Consider the following 18056-nt stretch of genomic DNA (forward strand, 5'->3'; position numbering starts at 1 on the left):
TTTGTGACCGGGAACGGATTCCCAGCCGTGGACCTGGACAAAGACTCGGCAGTGCCTGACTGACCTGGGGCACCAGACTCAAAGGTGGGGAGACATCATGAAAATCAGGGACACTGGCGACCCTGGTAGAGGTGTGAGGGCGAGAGGACCCTGCGGCCAGGGACCCTGCAGCAGAGAGGTGGTGAAGAGAGACGCAGTTAGAGACCTGGTGGGTAAGAAGAGGTGGCTGAAGGTCACCGGTGAAACGCTCTGGTCTCTGAGCACAGAGGCCCACTCCTCAGGTCCCAGCTCCTCGGGGGACTAGGGCAGGATGGCGGCTCAGTCCAGGAGCTTGGGGGCTTGTGGCCAGCCTGGGCTGCACAGTGAGGCCGTGCACCACCCCCCCAACCTGAAGCTCTGACCAAGAGCCTCGGATTCGCTGCTGACACCAGGGCGTTAATGAAGGCGACAGGCAGAGGCGCAGGGCTAGGCAGGCTGCTGCCAGCACTGCCTCTGTGCTTGGCGATCTCAGCCCATACACAGCAAAGACCTGGCACTCTGTTGATAAGAGGGACTGGTAGACAGTGATCCACTCTAGTCCCAGAGGCAGACCTGTGGGAAGCCTGCTGTGCTTTCAGCGAGACCAGGGTCAGGAGAGCAGCCAGGCCCCTGCATAGGCCCCTGCCTGGCCTTCTGCACTTGCCTAAGACTCCTGGCTAAGAGTCTAGGAGGAGTGTGGAGTAGGAGCCACCAAGGAGGGACAACCAGAAGGCCGAGCCATGCAGGCCAGGCAGACCTCCTGCAGCAGTCAACCCGAGGACCAGCGGGCAGAGCAACCAAACGGCTCAGACGCTCCCTGCCGTGGCGGCCCAGGCGTCCACAAGCCAGGCCAGAGCGTTCACAAAAAGTATTTTATTATTTTTAACAGTATTCACTTTAAAGGAATAGGAGGATAGCATACAATTTATACAGACATTATATAAATGTTGTACATAATTAACAATAACTTAAGTTTACTAATCCAAAATAAAACAGGCCAAATAAAACCAAAACAGAAAATACTGCCGATTCTTTCTCATACGCGATACTAGTACAAAATAAGTTACTTCTGGACGGGGGGGGGGGGGGGGGGGGGCGCGGCTGCAGCGAAGCCCATAGCCCACCCTGGGGGGCAGACAGGCACAACGGTCTTCCTGCCCAGGAGCCTGTGGCCGCCTGCCCACCCACAGCCGTGCCACCACCCAGTCCTGTCAGGGTACCACCCACCAACTGCGCAGAAGCTAAGCTTGGGACATACACGTATGTACAGCTGTACCTTGGAGGGTCCAGGCAGCCACAGCAGAGCCTCCCTCCATCCTGGTCCTGACAGACTGAGCCCTCCACCTGCTGGGCCGGCCCCGGCCACCCACCCTGAAGACCCCAAGCACCAGGTCCTGCTGTCCCCCTACCCCCCCGGCAATCCCAGGACAGGACTGCAGCACCCAGGAACTTTTCAAAACATCATTGCAAAGCTCCAAGCTCAGGCAGCAGGCTTTATTCCTTTCCCTAGCGAGGGTTCTGTGGCAATGTACAACTGACTGGACCCAAAGAATTTAAAAATAAAACAACTCATCAGCGAGTTAAGCTTATGCGAGTTTTGTTTTGCTTCTACTGTGTTATTTGTCTCGGAGTGGGGAGGGTCGAAGAGTTGGCAGAAGAAGGACGTATTTACAAGGTCCCCCTGGCAGAGGGCACAGGCGTGGCGTAGGCCTGCTGGGGACACACTGGTCACACCAGCTCCAGCCTCAAATCCAAGGGAGCAATCTGGGAGACATTTCCCCTTTTAAGAAAAGGCTGTTTCCTTCCTGTGACCCAGCCCTGGCCTGGGAATCCGAGCAGGGCCGCCTGAGATTGTCTCCGCCCTCCAGGGCCACAGGCAAGGCCAGCTCTGGCATCCTGGGCCCATGCCGCTCTGCCATGGCTGAGCCCAGCCTGGAGTCCCGCTGTTTGGGCAGAAGAGGCTCCACTCAGGCTCCTGCTCAGGCAGGAGAGGCTCTGCCCCCACACCTCTGCCCCCAGAGCCCTGGCAAGCAACGGGTCATACCCAGAGCACACAGAACAGACCAACCCTCTAGGTCTCTAGAAACAAGAGCCAAATAAATTATTTTTGCTTACTTTTTGTCCTTCAAAAGATGCTTCCACTCGTCTGTCCCTTCCTTTCTCGCTAGAAAGCCATCCGCTCCCCAGTTCTCCATGACAGAAAGCCGGAGCAGGGCCGGAGACAGCCTCGGCCAGGGAATATTCACAGTAATGGCAGCAGGCCAAGGGGGCCCTCGGAGGCAGCCTGTCTTCAGGCTCCGAGTGGGCCGGCGGGAGCTGCACCCGTCTCTGGGGAAGGGTGGGCAGCAAAGACTTGGCCCACCCTTCCTGGCACTGCCAGCCTCCCGCCTTGACGTCTGCCCGTCTGTCCAGTGGAAGACGGCCCCTAGCCCATGGCGGTCACCATGCTTGTTGGGTGAGGGTGGCCGAAGGAGAGGCTGGAGGAGGGGTGGATGGGCGTCGGAGTGGGCAGGATGTGTCCCGAGTGGCTGAAGGGCGGGAGGTGGCCCACGGGCGCCATGTGTCCAGCCAGGGCTGCGGCACTGAAGGGCGAGGCCTTCTCCTGCATGCACTTAGACAGCTCCTCGAAGCACTCGGCCCCCTTCTTGCTCTTCTTGGACTTGTTGGACATTTTCCGGTTCCGGGTCTGAATCCCTTCCTTCTTCATGGTCAGCGGCCTGTTAACCTAGAGCCAGCCACCAGGCCTTTAGAGGCCTGTCCTCGGGCCCACAGACACCCCTCCAGGCCTCCCTGTACCACCAAGGAAGCAAGACAAGAGGTCCCAGAATGTCTGAGATCCAACTCATGCTTCTATCCCAGCCCCCAGCAGCACCCACCAGGGTTCCTTCAGCCCCAGCACACTCGTCCCCACCAGACACTCAAAATCTAAACTGCTTTCTTCTCTGAGGCCCTCAGGCTTGCCGTCCCTAGTTCCATCTTTCGGGAAGCCCTTCTGGGCTCCTGGGCTGGCTCTGCACACAGGCGACTATGCCCGCTCACTCCAGGCTGGGACCTGCGACACAAAGCCCAGGGCTCCCTGGGGAGGGGCGGGGCGGCTCACATTGTGCAGCTTGTAGTAGAGGCCACAGGCATTGCAGACGGGGTCCCCGTTGGCGTTCCGGCGCCATAAGGTGGTGGTAGTCGTCTGACAATTTGCACAACAGGTGCCTGCTCTTCTAGCAGCCGACTGCCAGGGGAGAAACACACGGCGTTAGCAAGCTGAGCTCCCACGCCCCACCTCGACCTCCCCCACACCCAGTCCCAGAGTGGGAACCTCACAGGGGAATCAGGGCATCTCAGAAGCACCAGCAAGTTGAGAATCACAGAATTGGGGAATAAAAAGCCCGGTCCTCTTAGAATCAACGGAACTGCAAGCTAGAAGGGAAAAACTGGCCACCTCCTCAACCTCCAGGCAAATTTAATCCCATCAATGGCGAGGTCCCCCGGCAGGCCCCCCCCACCCCCCCCATCATCGCAAGTTCTCGGGGACCCTGGGAGGGAGGGCCTTGGTCTCCTCCAGCGCTCCTCCCCTAGAAATCCAGAATTGGGGCTTAGTCACAAGCCCTGAGGCCAGGGCGGGGAGACCCTGCAGCTGCCCTGGGAGACCCAGGGGAGGGCCGGAATGTGAGACACTAGCAGCTAAGTTGTAGTAAATGTAGACATTCAGTACCTTCAACTACCCCAGCCACACCCCTAGAGCTGGCCATTTCTACGTAGCCAGTCCATCAACTATACAGACCCCGGGGCCCTGAGAAGCAGGCCCCCCACGGGCCACCCAGCAGCGTTAGGAGGGTCCCTAGAGAAAGGCACCAGAGGCTCAAGGGAGAAGGACCCGGGATGCGTGGCTACAGTGCCCACCCCACAAAACAGTCTCCCAACACTCCCCAGGGCACCAGGCAGCCAGGGTGGGGATGGGGGCTGAGGCCAGCAGAGACTGGAATGGCCCCAGGCCTGAGCGGGCCACCAAGAGGACAGGATGGCCCGGTGCGGGGGCAGGGAGGAGTGGGGGTGAGTAAGCCTGAAGCTGGAATTCTGACTCAGGGGCCAACAGCAAGTCCTCCACCCTACCCCCACTAGCCTTGTCCCGCCCTCCGCTCCGCCGAGGGGGAAAGAAAGAAAGAAAGACAGAAAGAAAGGGCCCCCGAAGCGGGCGAACGATTTAAGCTCATAAATCATTTCACCCTGAAAAAATATATTTATTATTCTTAGCATTCTGCGCATTATTTGCAGAGCGGAGGGTATTAGAAATTTCAAAACAGCCCGGCGAGAGGCGGGACGGAGCCGAGGCGGCTCTCCAAAAACTCGCAGAGTCCGGAAACAGATACACGGAGTTTCCTTATCTTCATACTGCAGATGTCCGGATAGGAAACTCCGGCAGGAGAGCCGAAAGGGCATTAAAAAAAAATCACTCAAATGAAAATACACAGTATAGGTGACTCCATGGAAAAATAATAAAGGGCAGGTTTTTGTGGAGGCTGGTGTGAGTGTGTGCTTTATTTAAATAAGCATGAAGACACTGAGCTGGGAAGCTGAGCCAGCCAGGGAAAAGTCCTTCATGGCCCTATTTTTAAAAAGAGTTAAGCAGAGGCCAGGGGACGAGGGGTAGGCCCCAGGACACTGGCTTTGCCCCCCCCTCAGCAGTGGGGTACAGCAACACTAGGTGGGGTGCAGAGGTGAATAAGAAAGGAATTATCCAGGAAGAAAGGCAACCCCAGCTGACCCCTAAATGATTTCAAGGGTAAGACGGAGTGAAGCCCTTCCCTGTGTGAGGGCTTTGGGGATGGTGGCAGTTCCGTTGTTGTTGTTTTTGTTTCCAGCCCCTGCTCAGGGAGACCCCTCAGCCGCAGCCCTGCCCCCCCCCCCCGCCCCATCCAGAGCGACTCCTACCAGTCTCCGCTTGGGCTTGATGAGAGGCCGGTTCTGCCCGTTCATCTTGTGGTAGAGGCCACAGGCGTTGCACAGGTAGTGGCCGGTGCCGTCCCTCCGCCACAGAGGGGTGGCCGTGGCCCCACAGTTGACACATTCGCGGCCCTCTGAGGGAGGGGGAACAGGGCACACAGGTTGGCTTTGCCGGGGCCAGGGGGTTCTGGGGTGAAGCCAGCTATGTGGCCTCTCACTAAGAGAGACTTAGGAGGTCCCCAAAATGCAGAGGGCCTTCTCTTTAAAGCCAAGTCCCCCCCCCTCAAATCCTGCTGCTGGTGTGAAAGAACCAGGAACACAGACTCAGTGATCCTCAGCACCAACAAGCAAGAAGCAGGGTAGGGGAGCCTAGGGCTAACTAGGTACGAGAACGCCTCCCCACCCCAGCTCCCCTCTCCCTACTTCCACTTCTTTCTCAACGGGGTGTCTGCCTTCTCCAGTCCTCACCCCACCGGCCTTCTGCTCATCCAGGGTGAGAAGGGAAACTTCCTTCTGCCCAACTTCTCTCCCCTGCCGCTGAAACCCTAGATTTCTGTGTGAACCCCAGACCCTGATCCAAGTGGCTGTTCTTTAAAATAAAACAAATAATGCGCTCTTTCACTTTAGACTGAGTGGCCTTGTTTTCTGTTGCTTAGGATCTTGTTCGTTACATGGTTGTCTGGAATCCACATAAAATACAAAACGAACTCGGGAGAAAGGACTAAGCACCTGAGATGGTCCCACGCAGGGTAGGGTCCCCAAGTCAGGTCCGGGTAAGGGAGAACCTTGGGGATATGACAACCATGAAATTTTTCCTGATTTACTTTAAACAGTCCACATGTCTCGGCAAGAGAAGGGGTTCCTGAACACAGAAGCGTATTTCGAAAAACAAGAACGAAAAAACCTCTTGCTTTCCAACTCAAGGCTATTGGAAAGGAGGCCTGGGTAGCAGGAACCACACTAGCCACGGGTTACTGCCCTTCAACCAGATTCCTGGACAGACCTAGTTTGGTCCAGTTACTGCTGGACTAGGGGTGCGGGCACCCCGGCTCCATCCCCCTTGCTCCATCCTGGGGAGGGGGGGAGAGAGTGGAGGACGGGCAGTGCTGGGGGATAGGGAGGGGGGGGGGACAAACAAACCAGGCCCTGGGAATTTCGTTTCAGGAAAATCTCTCAAAGAGATCAGAGGCCTTGAAATCCTGAGATTGTGCTGGCTGATTCTGAGAACCAGATCCCTTCCCGGTCTGAGCCCCGGGGGGGAGCCCGGGCCAGCAGTGCAACTCAGCCAGGGCAGACTGTCGGCCTGCCGGCCTGCATTCCCTCACAGCGGAGTCACGGGTGGTCCAGGGAGGAGCAAGGGATACTCATTCTGTACCACCAGGGCCTCCAGGGGCCAAGGAGGACACGTCTGGGGACAACCGGGAGGGAGAACTGTCTATGGCCTCTTCTCATTGGAAGGGCCCCAACCTTCTGCTGGGTAGGGGACAGGACATCACCTGTCCTCTCCTCCACTCCCCCATCACCCACAGCACCAGCCTTTACCTGAGCAGGAGCGGGCCTTGCTGCGGGCCTTGGGGGTGAAGCTGGAGGTGGGGCCACCCAAGAAGCCTCCCGGGTGGAAGAGCCCGCCACTGTAGTCGTGTGCGGCCGGCACGTAGGGCGGGTAGGTGGGGATGGGGTGGTGGGTGGCAGGCTGGGTCCCCATGGTCGCCAGGCCCGGGCGCAGGGGACTGCCGCCTTCCATCTTCATGCTCTCGGGCAGGGCCACTTGGTACTTGACAGCGTCCTTGTCCTCGGCCCGGGCCCCGCCGCCCCCAGCCGAGGACGAGGCTGGGGACACGGCCCCGGCGCTGGGATCGGGGGACACCTCTTTGGGAGGTGTGGGTGGGAAGCCGAAGAGGTGGGAGCCAGAGTGGGCGGCGGCGGGGGTGAGCGAGGCCACCGAGCCTCCGCCGCCCGCGCCACTCCCGCCGGCGGCGGCGGGGTACACGGACAGCGGGCCCCCGGGGCCGCCGGGGCCGCCCGCCGCCGACGGGTGAAGCGTCTTGGAGAAGGGGCTCACGGTCCAGGGGTTGTGGTGGTGTGCGGCCGAGAGGGCGGCCTTGCCCCCGTCCAGCCAGGGCAGGCCCGGGCTGTGCAACAAGTGCGGCCGGCACATCTGACCCCCGGCCAGGCGCGCTGCGGAGGAGAGAGGGCGATCAGGCCGGCGCGCGCGGAGCCCCCACGCCCGGCCGGCGACCCCTGGGGCAGCACCCGGAGGGACCCTCGGCCGCCGCGGCCCGGCTTCCCGGCGGCACCTCGGCCGCACATCCGGGAAGCGGCCGAGCCTCGCCGCCCGCCCGCCCGCCGAGGCTCACCGTGCGCCGGGCCGTAGGAGACGCGCGCGCGGGCGTGGGCCGGGTTGGCGTAGTAAGGGGTGCCGGGCGAGTCCAGGTGGTTGAAGAAGACGTCCACCTCGTCGGGGGGCAGCAGCGGCGCCGGCTCCATGTAGTTGTGCGCCAGCCCCGGGTGGTGCGAGTCGGGGTGCTGCGCGTTCAGCACCGCGGGGTGCGCCATCCAGCGCGGCTGCTCCGGCGCCACCTCCATGCCGCGGCGGGGTTCGGGCGGAGGCGGGGGCGACCCTGCGCGCGACCAAGGGGCCAGGTGAGGACGAGCCCCGCCGTGCGCCGCGGCCCCGTCCCGGGTGGGCGGAAAGCGCCGGGGGGCAAAACGAAAGGAAGGCGGGGAGGGGGCCCCGGCCACGCAGCCCGCGCCCCAGACACGCACATCCACGCGCCCCGCGCGGCGCCCCGGCCCGACGCCGCGCGCTCCGGCACACGGGGTCCTCACCGCCCCCCGGGACCCCAGCGGACGCCGCCCGCAGCCCCGGCTGTCACGCGGCGCCCCGCCCTTGGGAGCAAAAGCACAAGAAGTCGCTAAAAGTTGGAGCCCAGACGGCCTCGGGGCGCCCGGCCGGGGACACGCACCCGCCCGCGGGGGAAGCCGGCCCCGCGCCCTCCGGCCGCACGCCGGGGAGGACCGCCCGCCGCCGGAGCCGGCCCGTCCCCGGGCCCCGCGGCCCCCGCGGAGCCAGCCGCGCCCCGGGCCCCCGCCGGCTTTTGCACCCCAAACTTACGCGCGCGGAGCGAGGAGGGAAGAAGGGGCGCAGGGCTGGGGGGCGCGGGCGAGGGCTGCGGGGCGGCGGAGGCTCACGGAGCAGGGGCGGGGGGCAGCGCGCGCCTCGGCCTCGGGCGCGCCCGGCTCCGGCCCCTCGGCATCCCCGGCCGCCCTGGCGCCAGCTGCCGACTCTCGCACAGACATGAAGCGGGGGCCGCGCAGGCCTAAGAAGCCGGCGCCAGCCAATCAGCGCCGCGCGCCGCCCAGCCTCCGCCCCCCATTGGCTGCGCCGCCGCTCGGCCCTCCGGACTCGGGGACTGACCCGCGACCCCTCCGCCCGCCGCCCCTCCGCCCGCCGCCCCGGCCGCCCGGGCCGCCCACGCCCCCCCCCCACGACCCTCGCCGCGGGCCCAGCCCCGCGGCCGCGCCCGGGCGCTCGCGGTCCCCCCGACCTCTGCGCCCCCTCCCCGGAGCCCGCCCCACTGCGGGCCCCCGGCCCCGGCGGGGTCCTCCCCGCGACACCCGGGCCACTGCGTCCCCGTGCGCGGCCCCGGCTTGCGGGGCGCCGGACAGCACCTCCCGGGCCTTCCCGCCCGGCTCGGGGGGCCCGAGACCCGCAGCCGCGCGGGGTCCCGGCGGCCGGGCCGCGCGCACGCGGTGGCGTGGGGGCGGCTCCGGGGGAGGGGTCGTCCTCCGCGGGCGTGGCCTCCGCGGACCGCCGGTTCGGACGGCCTGGGGCGAGGCTAGGGAGCCGGGACGGCAGCCCGGACTGGCGCCGGCGCCGGCTGAGGGACGAGCCCCGGGCGGAGGGCGTGTTTCTGTCCTCGAGGTCCCCGAGGCGGCCGCTTTGTCCCGCGCGCCTCCGGCCTGCAGCCCTGTCCCGCGGGCCCGCGGCGCGCACCTCCGCTGCGCCCCGGAACGGACGAGAGACGGCGGCGGCTCCGAGGGAGGCCGGACCCGACGCCACCCCCGGCGTCCGGGGGCGCCTGGACCGACAGACAGGTGCGGGCCGGGCGGGGCGGGCGGGGGTCCGCGGGGGGAGGGGCGGCGGATTGACAGTCGGTAATTGGGTAACCGGAGGCGGCTTCCCCGGCCCGGCGGCCCCGCCACCGCGACGCCGGGACCCTGACGTCACCCGGTTCGCCAGGAAATGAACTTTTTAATAATCCGAGGGGGAGGGACGCCCGGGGAAAGCGGCTCGGGGGCGCCCGGCCGGGGGTCGGGCCCGCGGGCCGGGGGTGCGGGCTCCCACCCCGGGCCCGGCTCCCCGCGCAGGTAGAAGGGGGCTCGGGGCGGGGTGCGGAGCTCCGCTGGGCGGGAAGCCCGCGCTCTCGGGTCCTCGGAGCCTCGGCGGCCGCGTCTCTCCTCTCCGGACGGTGCCCGGGGCGGGCGCGGGGCTCCGGCGGGCGCGGCAGGTGAGCGGCCCGGGCGGCTCCCGGCTCGCGCCCCCCGCGGTGCGCGGCCTGCGACGCCGCTCCCTCCGGCGCGTCTGCCTCAACTTCCCCGGCCAAAATACGATCGCCGTGGGGTTTGGAGCCAGGATGGCGCCCCGGGAGCCTGGCTGGACCTCTGCGGCATCGAGGCGGGCTCGGGGACAGCGCCTCGCCCCGCGGGGCTCAACCCGGGCCTGGCGCCCGAGGCCCCGCTGGCGGCCAGGCGGCGACCGAGGTTCTCGGCTCGAAGCGGAAGCTTCCCGCCGCCGCCCCGGGCCCAGCCCCCGCCGCCTTCCCCCGAGGCGGCCGGCCCGGCCCGGCCCGGGCAGCTGGGGACCTGCGGTTCCGGCGCGCGGTTCCGGCACCCGGTCTCGGGTCGGGAGGCGTCCGGGCCGGCCGGGCGCGGGCCGGCGCGGTCTGTGTCCGGGCTGCAGCCCGGGGCGGCCCACCTTGCCGGCTGTGAATGGAGAGCAGCGGGACTTAACCATCCCGCTCGCTCGGCCGCCCAGAAAATCGCTGCAGCGAGGGGCTAAACGGGGGCGCCCCGCCGCGCCCCACCGGGGCCTCCCGAGACCCGCGCCAGGGCAGGGGACAGCGAGCGCGCCTCGGCCGGCACGCGGGGAGGCCGGCCGGCCCGGCCGAGCCCCCGGCCCGCGCTGCTCCTGCGCTGGACGCGGGACGGCAGCGCCCCGGCCGTCCGCCGCGCCCCGGGAGGCAGCGCCCCGCTCCACGCGCGTCCGCCGCCGCCGGGCGCTCGGACAGCAGCCCGGAGCCACCCCCGCCGGAGACCAGCTGCCCCTCAGTCCCGGAGGGCGCCGGCGGGCCGGGGCCGCCTCGGCCGGCTGGGGACCCCGCACCGGGGGAGCGTCCGGCCGGCGGCCCCGGAGCGCTCCGGTCCGCCCGCGCTTCCCCGGGTTTTGTTTCTTCTCCACGGCAGCTGGAACCTGAGTGCTGGGCTGGGAGCGCGCCGCCGAGCCGCCACCGTCCTCGCGGGGCCCAGGGGAGCCGCCGAGGCCGAGAACTTTCCAGCTGTCGAGTTCAGGTCGCCCCGAAGCCCGCGGTGGGACGGCGCAGCCGGGAGCTCCGGGCGCTCCGGGCGGCCGCCCGGCGAGGCCCTTTGTTCGAGCTCCGCGCCCGGGCGGCCCTCCGAGCCCCCTTCGCCCTCCTTCGTCCTCCCGGTGACCCAGGCCGTCTTACCTCCGTCCCTTCCTCTGGGCAGCTAAGGCCCGGGAAGGGGGGCGGATTTAAGGACACGCGAGGCCGGCCTCCCGTTCGGGTGTTTAAGTCACGATTCCGCGGCCTCCCGGCCCCCGAGGGCCCCCGCGGGCCCTGCAGCCCGCAGGCCCGGCCTCCGCCCCGGCTGCTCCGTCCCCTCCCAGGGCTTCCCACCCGGCCTCGGCCCCGGGGTCTCCCCTCCGCGCCGCCGGCCTCCGCGCGGCCCGGGCTCCCAGCCGCCCAGCCCCGCTCGCCGGGCGCCGCGTGCTCGCAGTTGGTCCACGCGGCCGGGAAGCGGAGGCCGGCGCCGCGTGGGGCGCGCGAACGAATCCCGGCCCCGGGGCCCGCGGAGGCTCCGCCCGGGCCGAGCGCAGAGAACCCCCGAATCCCGCCGGGGGAGGGCGACGCGACCCGAGGCCCCGACCCCGAGGCCGGAGGCCTCCCGAAGGGCCCCAGCCCAGCCCGACCCGGGCGCGGCGGCGCCCACCGGCCAGGACCCCGACCGCGGCCGCCCGGCCCGGCCCTCGCCGAGACCCCGCCGAACCGATCCGACCGCGGCTTGGGGCGGGGGAGGCCGCCCGCCCCGCGTCGCCCCCCGCCGGCGCGCGGCCTCCGCGGATAAAGGCGGCGGAGGCGAGCGAGCCGCTAAGCCGGCGCACGGGACCCGCCGGCAGGTGCAGGCGGCGCGGCGGCCCGGCTCGGGCGCACCGCCGGGCGGGCTGGGGGGCGGCGCGGGTGGGGGCGCCAGACAAAGGCGGCGGCGCGGGGGGGGGCCTCGGGATTGCCCCGGGCGGCGGGAGGCCCGGGGCGCGGCGGGACTGCAGGTGGGGCGGCGCGGGAGCCGAGCGGACTCACCGGGCGGACGCGGCCGGGCCGTGCGGAGCCGCCGCGGGCTCCCAGCGGGCGCTTTTGTCCACCTGGCGCGGCGGGAGCCGGGGAGCCGCGAGCGGGGAGCCCGGAGCCCGGGGAGCGCTGACCTCGCCGCCGTCCCCAGCGCTGCGCTTTTTATTTCAACATCTCTGGGGGGGCGGGGGGCATCAGGTGTCCGGGCTCCCGCCCTGCCTTCCCCTGGCTGGCAGGCACTAGGGGCCCCGAGGCCCCCGCCCAGCTCACCCGCGCTCCAGGCCACTCCTGCCCTTCGGGGCCTCGGCTCAGAGTGGTTCCGCGTCCCTCCTCGGAGACCCTGCGGACCAGAAGGAGCCGGGGTGAGGGGCTGGAGCTCGCGCGCACGCCTGCGGCACCCACGCAGGTACCGGAGGGCTGCCTGCGCTTCCACCCACGGCCAGGGCTCTCACGGGACGGGCACGCCGTCCTGAGCTCCCCAGCCAGACCACCCAGGCCTCGCTCGCCCGCGCACAACTCCACCACCTCCAGTCCCCAACGCAGGAGCAGATTGGGATTTCAGGAATGGACCTGGCGCCCATTCCAGGTGACTCTCACACTTAAGAAGGCAGGAAAGGAGCCCTGGTCGGCCTTAGGAGGCTTCGGGCCTGTGGGGTATGCGTCTTTAACCAGGAAGACCGAGCAGCCTTGGGTCCTGCCTCCAGACGCCCTACCAAGAATCTGAGCCCTCGGTGCCCCACCCTGCGGTCCAGCTGCCTAGGGAGTGGACGGGATTTGCTCTGGAGAGACGGAGTAGGCCCCCTGGGAGGGAAGGGGTCTGTCTCTCCATCTTCCAGCTACCTGCTGTTGGTGGACCTCTGGACTCCACAGCTCTGCATGCACTCTACACAGATGTCTGTGTCCTGTGCCCACATGTGCTGGCAGGCACACAGGGGTTTGCAAAAGTGTTTGGGTCTGTGGCTGTGAAAAGTTTGTGCACTGGGCCCCAGATCATTGTGCTGCTGTATCTCGCACAGGAGAGAAGGCCTGTAGAGCTGGTCCCGTGTCCTTGTATGGGTGCTCTGCCAGTGAATGTTGTGTTCCCGTTGATGTGTAGGAGTGTGCATGTGTGTGTATCTGAGTACGTGTGTGTGTGTGTGTGTGTTCAGTGGTGTATGGCTGGTTCTGTGTATGTCGCTGAAGTTTGCATGTGTCACTTAGCGTATTAATAGGTTAGTGTTGGGGTGTTTGAGTCTGCACACGCACTCTGCGCCTGTGTGTATGGCACAGGAGGCCCTCTGTTAACCTGAGTGATGACGGGGACAGAGGTGTCCTGGCATGCCTGTGTGTGCACAGCTCCAGGCAGGAGCTGACAGCCAAGGTCTGTGTCCCAATCCAGGTCTGTGTTTCTCTACAGTGCTCCCTTGTGGGTCTGGGTGATGTACAGTACATGCACTTTCCCCAACTAGCAGGGTAGGCCACCCAGCGGCCTCCAGGGTGCCATTTACTGGGCACGGTCCATCCATCCGTCTGTAGGAGGGGAGATGAGCTGATAAGGCTTATCAGCCATTGCCAGCACCAGGCTGAGTAACTGCTCTAATGAGGTCCCTGCTCATTCTCCCACTGGGGAGGGCCTGGCCGGGACAGGCCAGGTTGGGCCCTCAGAGGGCAGACAGTATGATGCCTAGGAAAATGGGATCCGTGGGGATGACCCAGAAAGGTAGGGAGGCCAGAGATAAGGAGCCCCAAGAACAGATTTTTTTTTTTAATGCAACAGTGACAGGAACAGAGGCACTACCCCTCGGTGACAAACAAAAAATGAACGACTAAGACGTGGCCGAAAAGTCAGAGGGGTGGGAATAACGGCAGTGGATGTGCCCCTCGGAGGCAGGCATGGGGCGAGTGATGGAAAAGGGAGAAAGCAGAATAGCTGGGCGCCTTGGAGGGGCTCCTCCGGAGGAAAGCTGGGGTGAGAAGGGAGAGGAAGAAACAAAGGGTCCCGCGCTCCGCGGGCGGAGGGAGGGCCGGACAGGGCCGCGGTGCGGCGCGGGAGGCCCGGCCAGGCCGGGGGCCCAGAGCCGAGGCCGGGCCGGGCGGGGCGCGAGGCTCGGGCGCAGGAGGGTCTGCGCCGGGCGGCGCTGCTGTCCCGGGTAATTTTTCATCTCGGCCGGCTAATCTTTGTTCCCGGCGAAGATAATGAATAGCCAATCGTTATCTGCCCGGCTCGGAGGCTGCCCGAGAATGGGGTTGTACAGGGCTGGGAATTGTTTCCAAAGTGCCGCGGAATAAATGGTGTTCCTTATCTCTGCCTTCCAGATTATCGGAGCCCTTTCAGAGCGCGCACAACAAATGCGCCCGCCATCGAATGCAGCATTTACCGCCGCAGATCCCGCGCGATGGCCCGGCAGATAGCGTCTGGGGGGCACCGCGGGCGCCCGTGCCCGGCCGCCCGCCCGGCGTGCGCCCCCTCCCCGCGCATCTGGAAGAGCACGCGGGACCGCCAGTGGGTGAGCACGGGGAGACAGGGGTGTGACTCGCGTGGAAGTGGGTCACAGCGTGCCACAAGATAACCAGCGTGTGCCAGGCGCGGCGTGGCGGGCAGGCGGTGCCGAGCGGGCGCGGTGGGGACGGGTGCGGATGGGGTGCGGTGGGAGCGCGCGCCGGTCTCCCGGGAGCTGGGAGCTGTCTGGGGTGCGAGCCACAGGGGTGTGGGGGGCTCGGGGCGGCGCGGGCGCAGGCCTGGCGCTCCTGCGGGGCGAGGGCCCGGCTCCAGGCGCCCCACCCAGGCCTGGCCGTGCGGGGCCGGCGGCGGGGAACGGGGCGCGCGGGCTTCACCCGCGGATTTGGGATGAGAGCCGCGGCCCGGCCAGCCACAAAGGCTGCGTTTTTCCAGGCTGGCCCCGCCCGCGCTCGATGGTCCCCACGGCGACCAGATAACGCGCTTGGCTCGCCTATCTCCCGAGTCCATTACACGGCGGGATTAGCTCATCTCCAGGCAGGTCAAACCCAAAGTCACATAACCTGGCGGGCCCCGCCCCCGCCCCCCCCCAGTCCCTCCCCTCCCGCCTGCCCGGGGACCCCGGTCCCTGGTCCCCGGCCCCGCCGGCCCCGCCCGGGCACAGGCGCGCGGCGCCACCTGGTGTCCACCGCGGACGCAGCCAGGCTGGGCCCAGGCGACACTCTCGCCCTAGGCGGGGCGCTGCTCCAGGGTAGGATGGATGGGCAGGAAATGATAGACAGGGCTGGCCGCCAGAAGCAATGATTTCATTGCCAATTAAAAAAAACATTTCTGAGAATACATCCCACTGAATTTCAAATAAAAGCCGAACTCGCTGGCTCCCCGACCTCCCGGCCTGGTTTCTCCTTCCCTACTCCAGCATCAGCGGACGGGTGACTAGTCCAGGCATTTGTGTCCTGTGGGTCACTCGTGAGAATCCTTCCTCAGCTCAGGTGTCACCCGGAGATCAGACACTGTCTCACATCGCACACCAGAACAGCCGCCTGTCTGCCTGCTGGTGTTCAGGATTCTGTGCCTGGCCGGGACGGGCGGTGGAAAGTGGGCCCCCTTGGTTGGCACTTAACAACTTCAGATCGGCCAGGGGTATCAGCAGCCACTCAGCCCTGCTGGGCCTGCTCCCCCTCCCCCCATCAAACTCGACCACGTGGAAGTTGATAGCTTCCCACCTGGCTCTCAGGTGTGATGGAGGGTGAGGGAGCCTGGGTCCCCGGTGAGATGTCACTCACACAACTGTTGCACCACAGTGATTAGTTTCTGCGCGGGGAGCTCAGGTGTCTGAAGCCTACAGCCAAGTCTGGCTCTGTCATCCTTGTGAGGAAGGGCTCACAGGCCAGCGCTCAGCCGGCCCCCAGGCCTGGGTCCTGGGAGAGGCTGTGGTCAGCAGAGCTGAGAATGGGATGTATCTCCCCTGAGAAATGAGCCCAGCCCCTTCCAGGAGGTTGAGCTGGGGCAAGACCACCCACCCACACCACCTCTGCCATCACCCTAGCCAGTGGCTGCCTCTGAGTCTCGGGCTCACCTCCCTCTGGGATTTCGGCCTTCTGTGAGTCAGTGTGGCATGTAGCCAGTCAGTCTCCAGGTCTGTGGAAGGAACCATCATGTCAGCCCTCAAAGCAGGAGATTCCAGCTAAAGAGCCTCATTGGCTGCTTAGACAATAAGCTGCAAGACTGATGGTCCTGACCTGAGTTCCCTGTGGACCGGGCACCAGCCCCAGGACCCCAGGCCCTGGGCTGGGGTCACACCTCTTCTAGAGAGATCAGGGGCTGTGTGCCAGCTTTGGCTCTGCTTCCAATGATGGGCCTTCCAGTAATGCCTCTCCTCTCTAGGAACAGCAAGTGATCAATTAGCTAATGAATTAATCCAGTTAACATGTTTAACTAATGTGTTAGGCCATGCTATAATGGACCCTGGCTCAATAGTCCTGCACAGAATAGCCCAGGATCTGAGAATGCATCCCACTGAATCTCCAATAAAAGCCAAACTCCATGGACCCTATGTGGCAGCCTTACCAACCTACCCACAGTGAGGGACGGACTCACAACGCATCACCAACTAGGGTAGGAACACTGAGGAAAACGGACATGAATTTGCTGATGTTGACTCTAGGCCCATTACCAGGTTGGCTGTCTACAAATGAGGGAGATGGGAAATAAAACCAAATAGGTCATCGGGCACTGATGGGGGCAGAGCAGATTTGCCAACACGCCTTGCTAATTCCAGGCTGTGGGGATTGGAAGCTTGTTGAGGGAGAGGTGCTGGGAATTCAGTGCACAAAGAGGGCCTAGGAGTCCACACACACACACACACACACACACACACACACACACACACGTCATGAGTATGGGCAAAGGCAAAGGGAATGACAGAATTCATTGAAAAAATTGCCTTAAAGAAACCTCAATTTAGAGAAATGAGGATTTAGAACACAGTGAAAGGAGAAAGAGGAAGGGTGAGGAGAAAGGAAGAGAGATAAAGGAGAGAGAGGGAGGAAGACAAGGCAGGAAGAAGCAAAGCTTCTTGGTGTCTGCAGTAGTTGCTGGATTGCCCTGCTGGCCACTGGCTCACCCGGTCACCTGGTCACTTGTTCACCTGGCCACCCCTCACCAGATCACCCCTCACCAGATCACCACTCACCTGGCTACCCCTCACCTGGCTACCCCTCACCAGATCACCACTCACCTGGTCACCACTCACCTGGTCACCACTCACCAGATCACCACTCACCTGGTCACCACTCACCAGATCACCACTCACCTGGTCACCCCTCACCAGATCACCACTCACCTGGTCACCACTCACCTGGTCAACACTCACCAGATCACCACTCACCTGGTCACCACTCACCAGATCACCACTCACCAGATCACCACTCACCTGGTCACCACTCACCAGATCACCACTCACCTGGTCACCACTCACCAGATCACCACTCACCAGGTCACCACTCACCTGGTCACCACTCACCAGATCACCCCTCACCTGGTCACCACTCACCAGATCACCCCTCACCTGGTCACCACTCACCAGATCACCACTCACCTGGTCACCACTCACCTGGTCACCACTCACCAGGTCACCCCTCACCTGGTCACCACTCACCTGGTCACCCCTCACCAGATCACCACTCACCTGGTCACCACTCACCAGATCACCACTCACCTGGTCACTACTTACCTGGTCACCCCTCACCAGATCACCACTCACCAGATCACCACTCACCAGATCACCACTCACCTGGTCACCACTCACCAGATCACCACTCACCAGATCACCACTCACCTGGTCACCACTCACCAGATCACCACTCACCTGGTCACCACTCACCAGATAACCACTCACCTGGTCACCACTCACCTGGTCACCCCTCACCTGGTCACCACTCACCTGGTCACCCCTCACCAGATCACCCCTCACCTGGTCACCCCTCACCAGATCACCACTCACCTGGTCACCACTCACCAGATCACCACTCACCTGGTCACCCCTCACCTGGTCACCCCTCACCTGGTCACCCCTCACCAGATCACCACTCACCAGATCACCACTCACCTGGTCACCACTCACCAGATCGCCACTCACCAGATCACCACTCACCAGATTACCACTCACCTGGTCACCACTCACCTGGTCACTTGTTCACCTGGTCACCACTCACCTGGTCACCACTCACCAAATCACCACTCACCTGGTCACCACTCACCTGGTCACCACTCACCAGATCACCACTCACCTGGTCACCTGACTTACCAGATCACCACTCACCTGGTCACCACTCACCAGATCACCCCTCACCTGGTCACCACCCACCAGATCACCCCTCACCTGGTCACCACCCACCAGATCACCCCTCACCAGATCACCCCTCACCTGGTCACCACTCACCAGATCACCACTCACCTGGTCACCCCTCACCAGATCACCACTCACCTGGTCACCCCTCACCTGGTCACCACTCACCAGATCACCACTCACCTGGTCACCACTCACCTGGTCACCACTCACCAGATCACCACTC

The 18056-nt window shown here is 64.9% G+C and overlaps 1 protein-coding gene across 2 annotated transcripts; it reads right to left on the bottom strand.

Annotated features, from left to right (window-relative positions):
* Positions 1-1111: 1111 nt before the first annotated feature.
* Gata2 (GATA binding protein 2) lies at positions 1112-8256 on the bottom strand. 2 transcript variants are annotated; one of them, XM_090323885.1, is made up of 6 exons: positions 8076-8256; positions 7314-7577; positions 6499-7134; positions 4945-5090; positions 3119-3244; positions 1112-2743 (listed from the first exon to the last, which is right to left on the bottom strand). In XM_090323885.1, exons 1-6 carry the CDS (start codon positions 8254-8256, stop codon positions 2444-2446), a joined length of 1653 nt encoding a protein of 550 aa, XP_090180011.1. In that variant the 3' UTR covers positions 1112-2443. The 2 variants fall into 2 exon arrangements, with proteins under 2 accessions (XP_090180011.1, XP_090180010.1); XM_090323884.1 differs by having other exon boundaries at positions 8072-8140.
* Between the last annotated feature and the right edge of the window lie 9800 nt (positions 8257-18056).

Source organism: Megascapheus bottae, chromosome 33 (assembly GCF_031878675.1).
Source record: "Megascapheus bottae isolate mThoBot1 chromosome 33, mThoBot2.hap1, whole genome shotgun sequence".
In the NCBI taxonomy this organism is placed as follows: Eukaryota; Metazoa; Chordata; class Mammalia; order Rodentia; family Geomyidae; genus Megascapheus; species Megascapheus bottae.

What these genes read in the sequence shown, in the direction of transcription:
- Gata2 (XM_090323885.1), bottom strand. Translation starts at nt 8,256, where the DNA reads ATGTCTGTGCGAGAGTCGGCAGCTGGCGCCAGGGCGGCCGGGGATGCC. An exon ending in CTCCTACGGCCCGGCGCACG is followed by an intron (nt 7,135 to 7,313) that starts GTGAGCCTCGGC and finishes TCTCCTCCGCAG; the next exon opens with CGCGCCTGGCCGGGGGTCAG. An exon ending in TCTACTACAAGCTGCACAAT is followed by an intron (nt 2,744 to 3,118) that starts GTGAGCCGCCCC and finishes GGCTGGCTCTAG; the next exon opens with GTTAACAGGCCGCTGACCAT.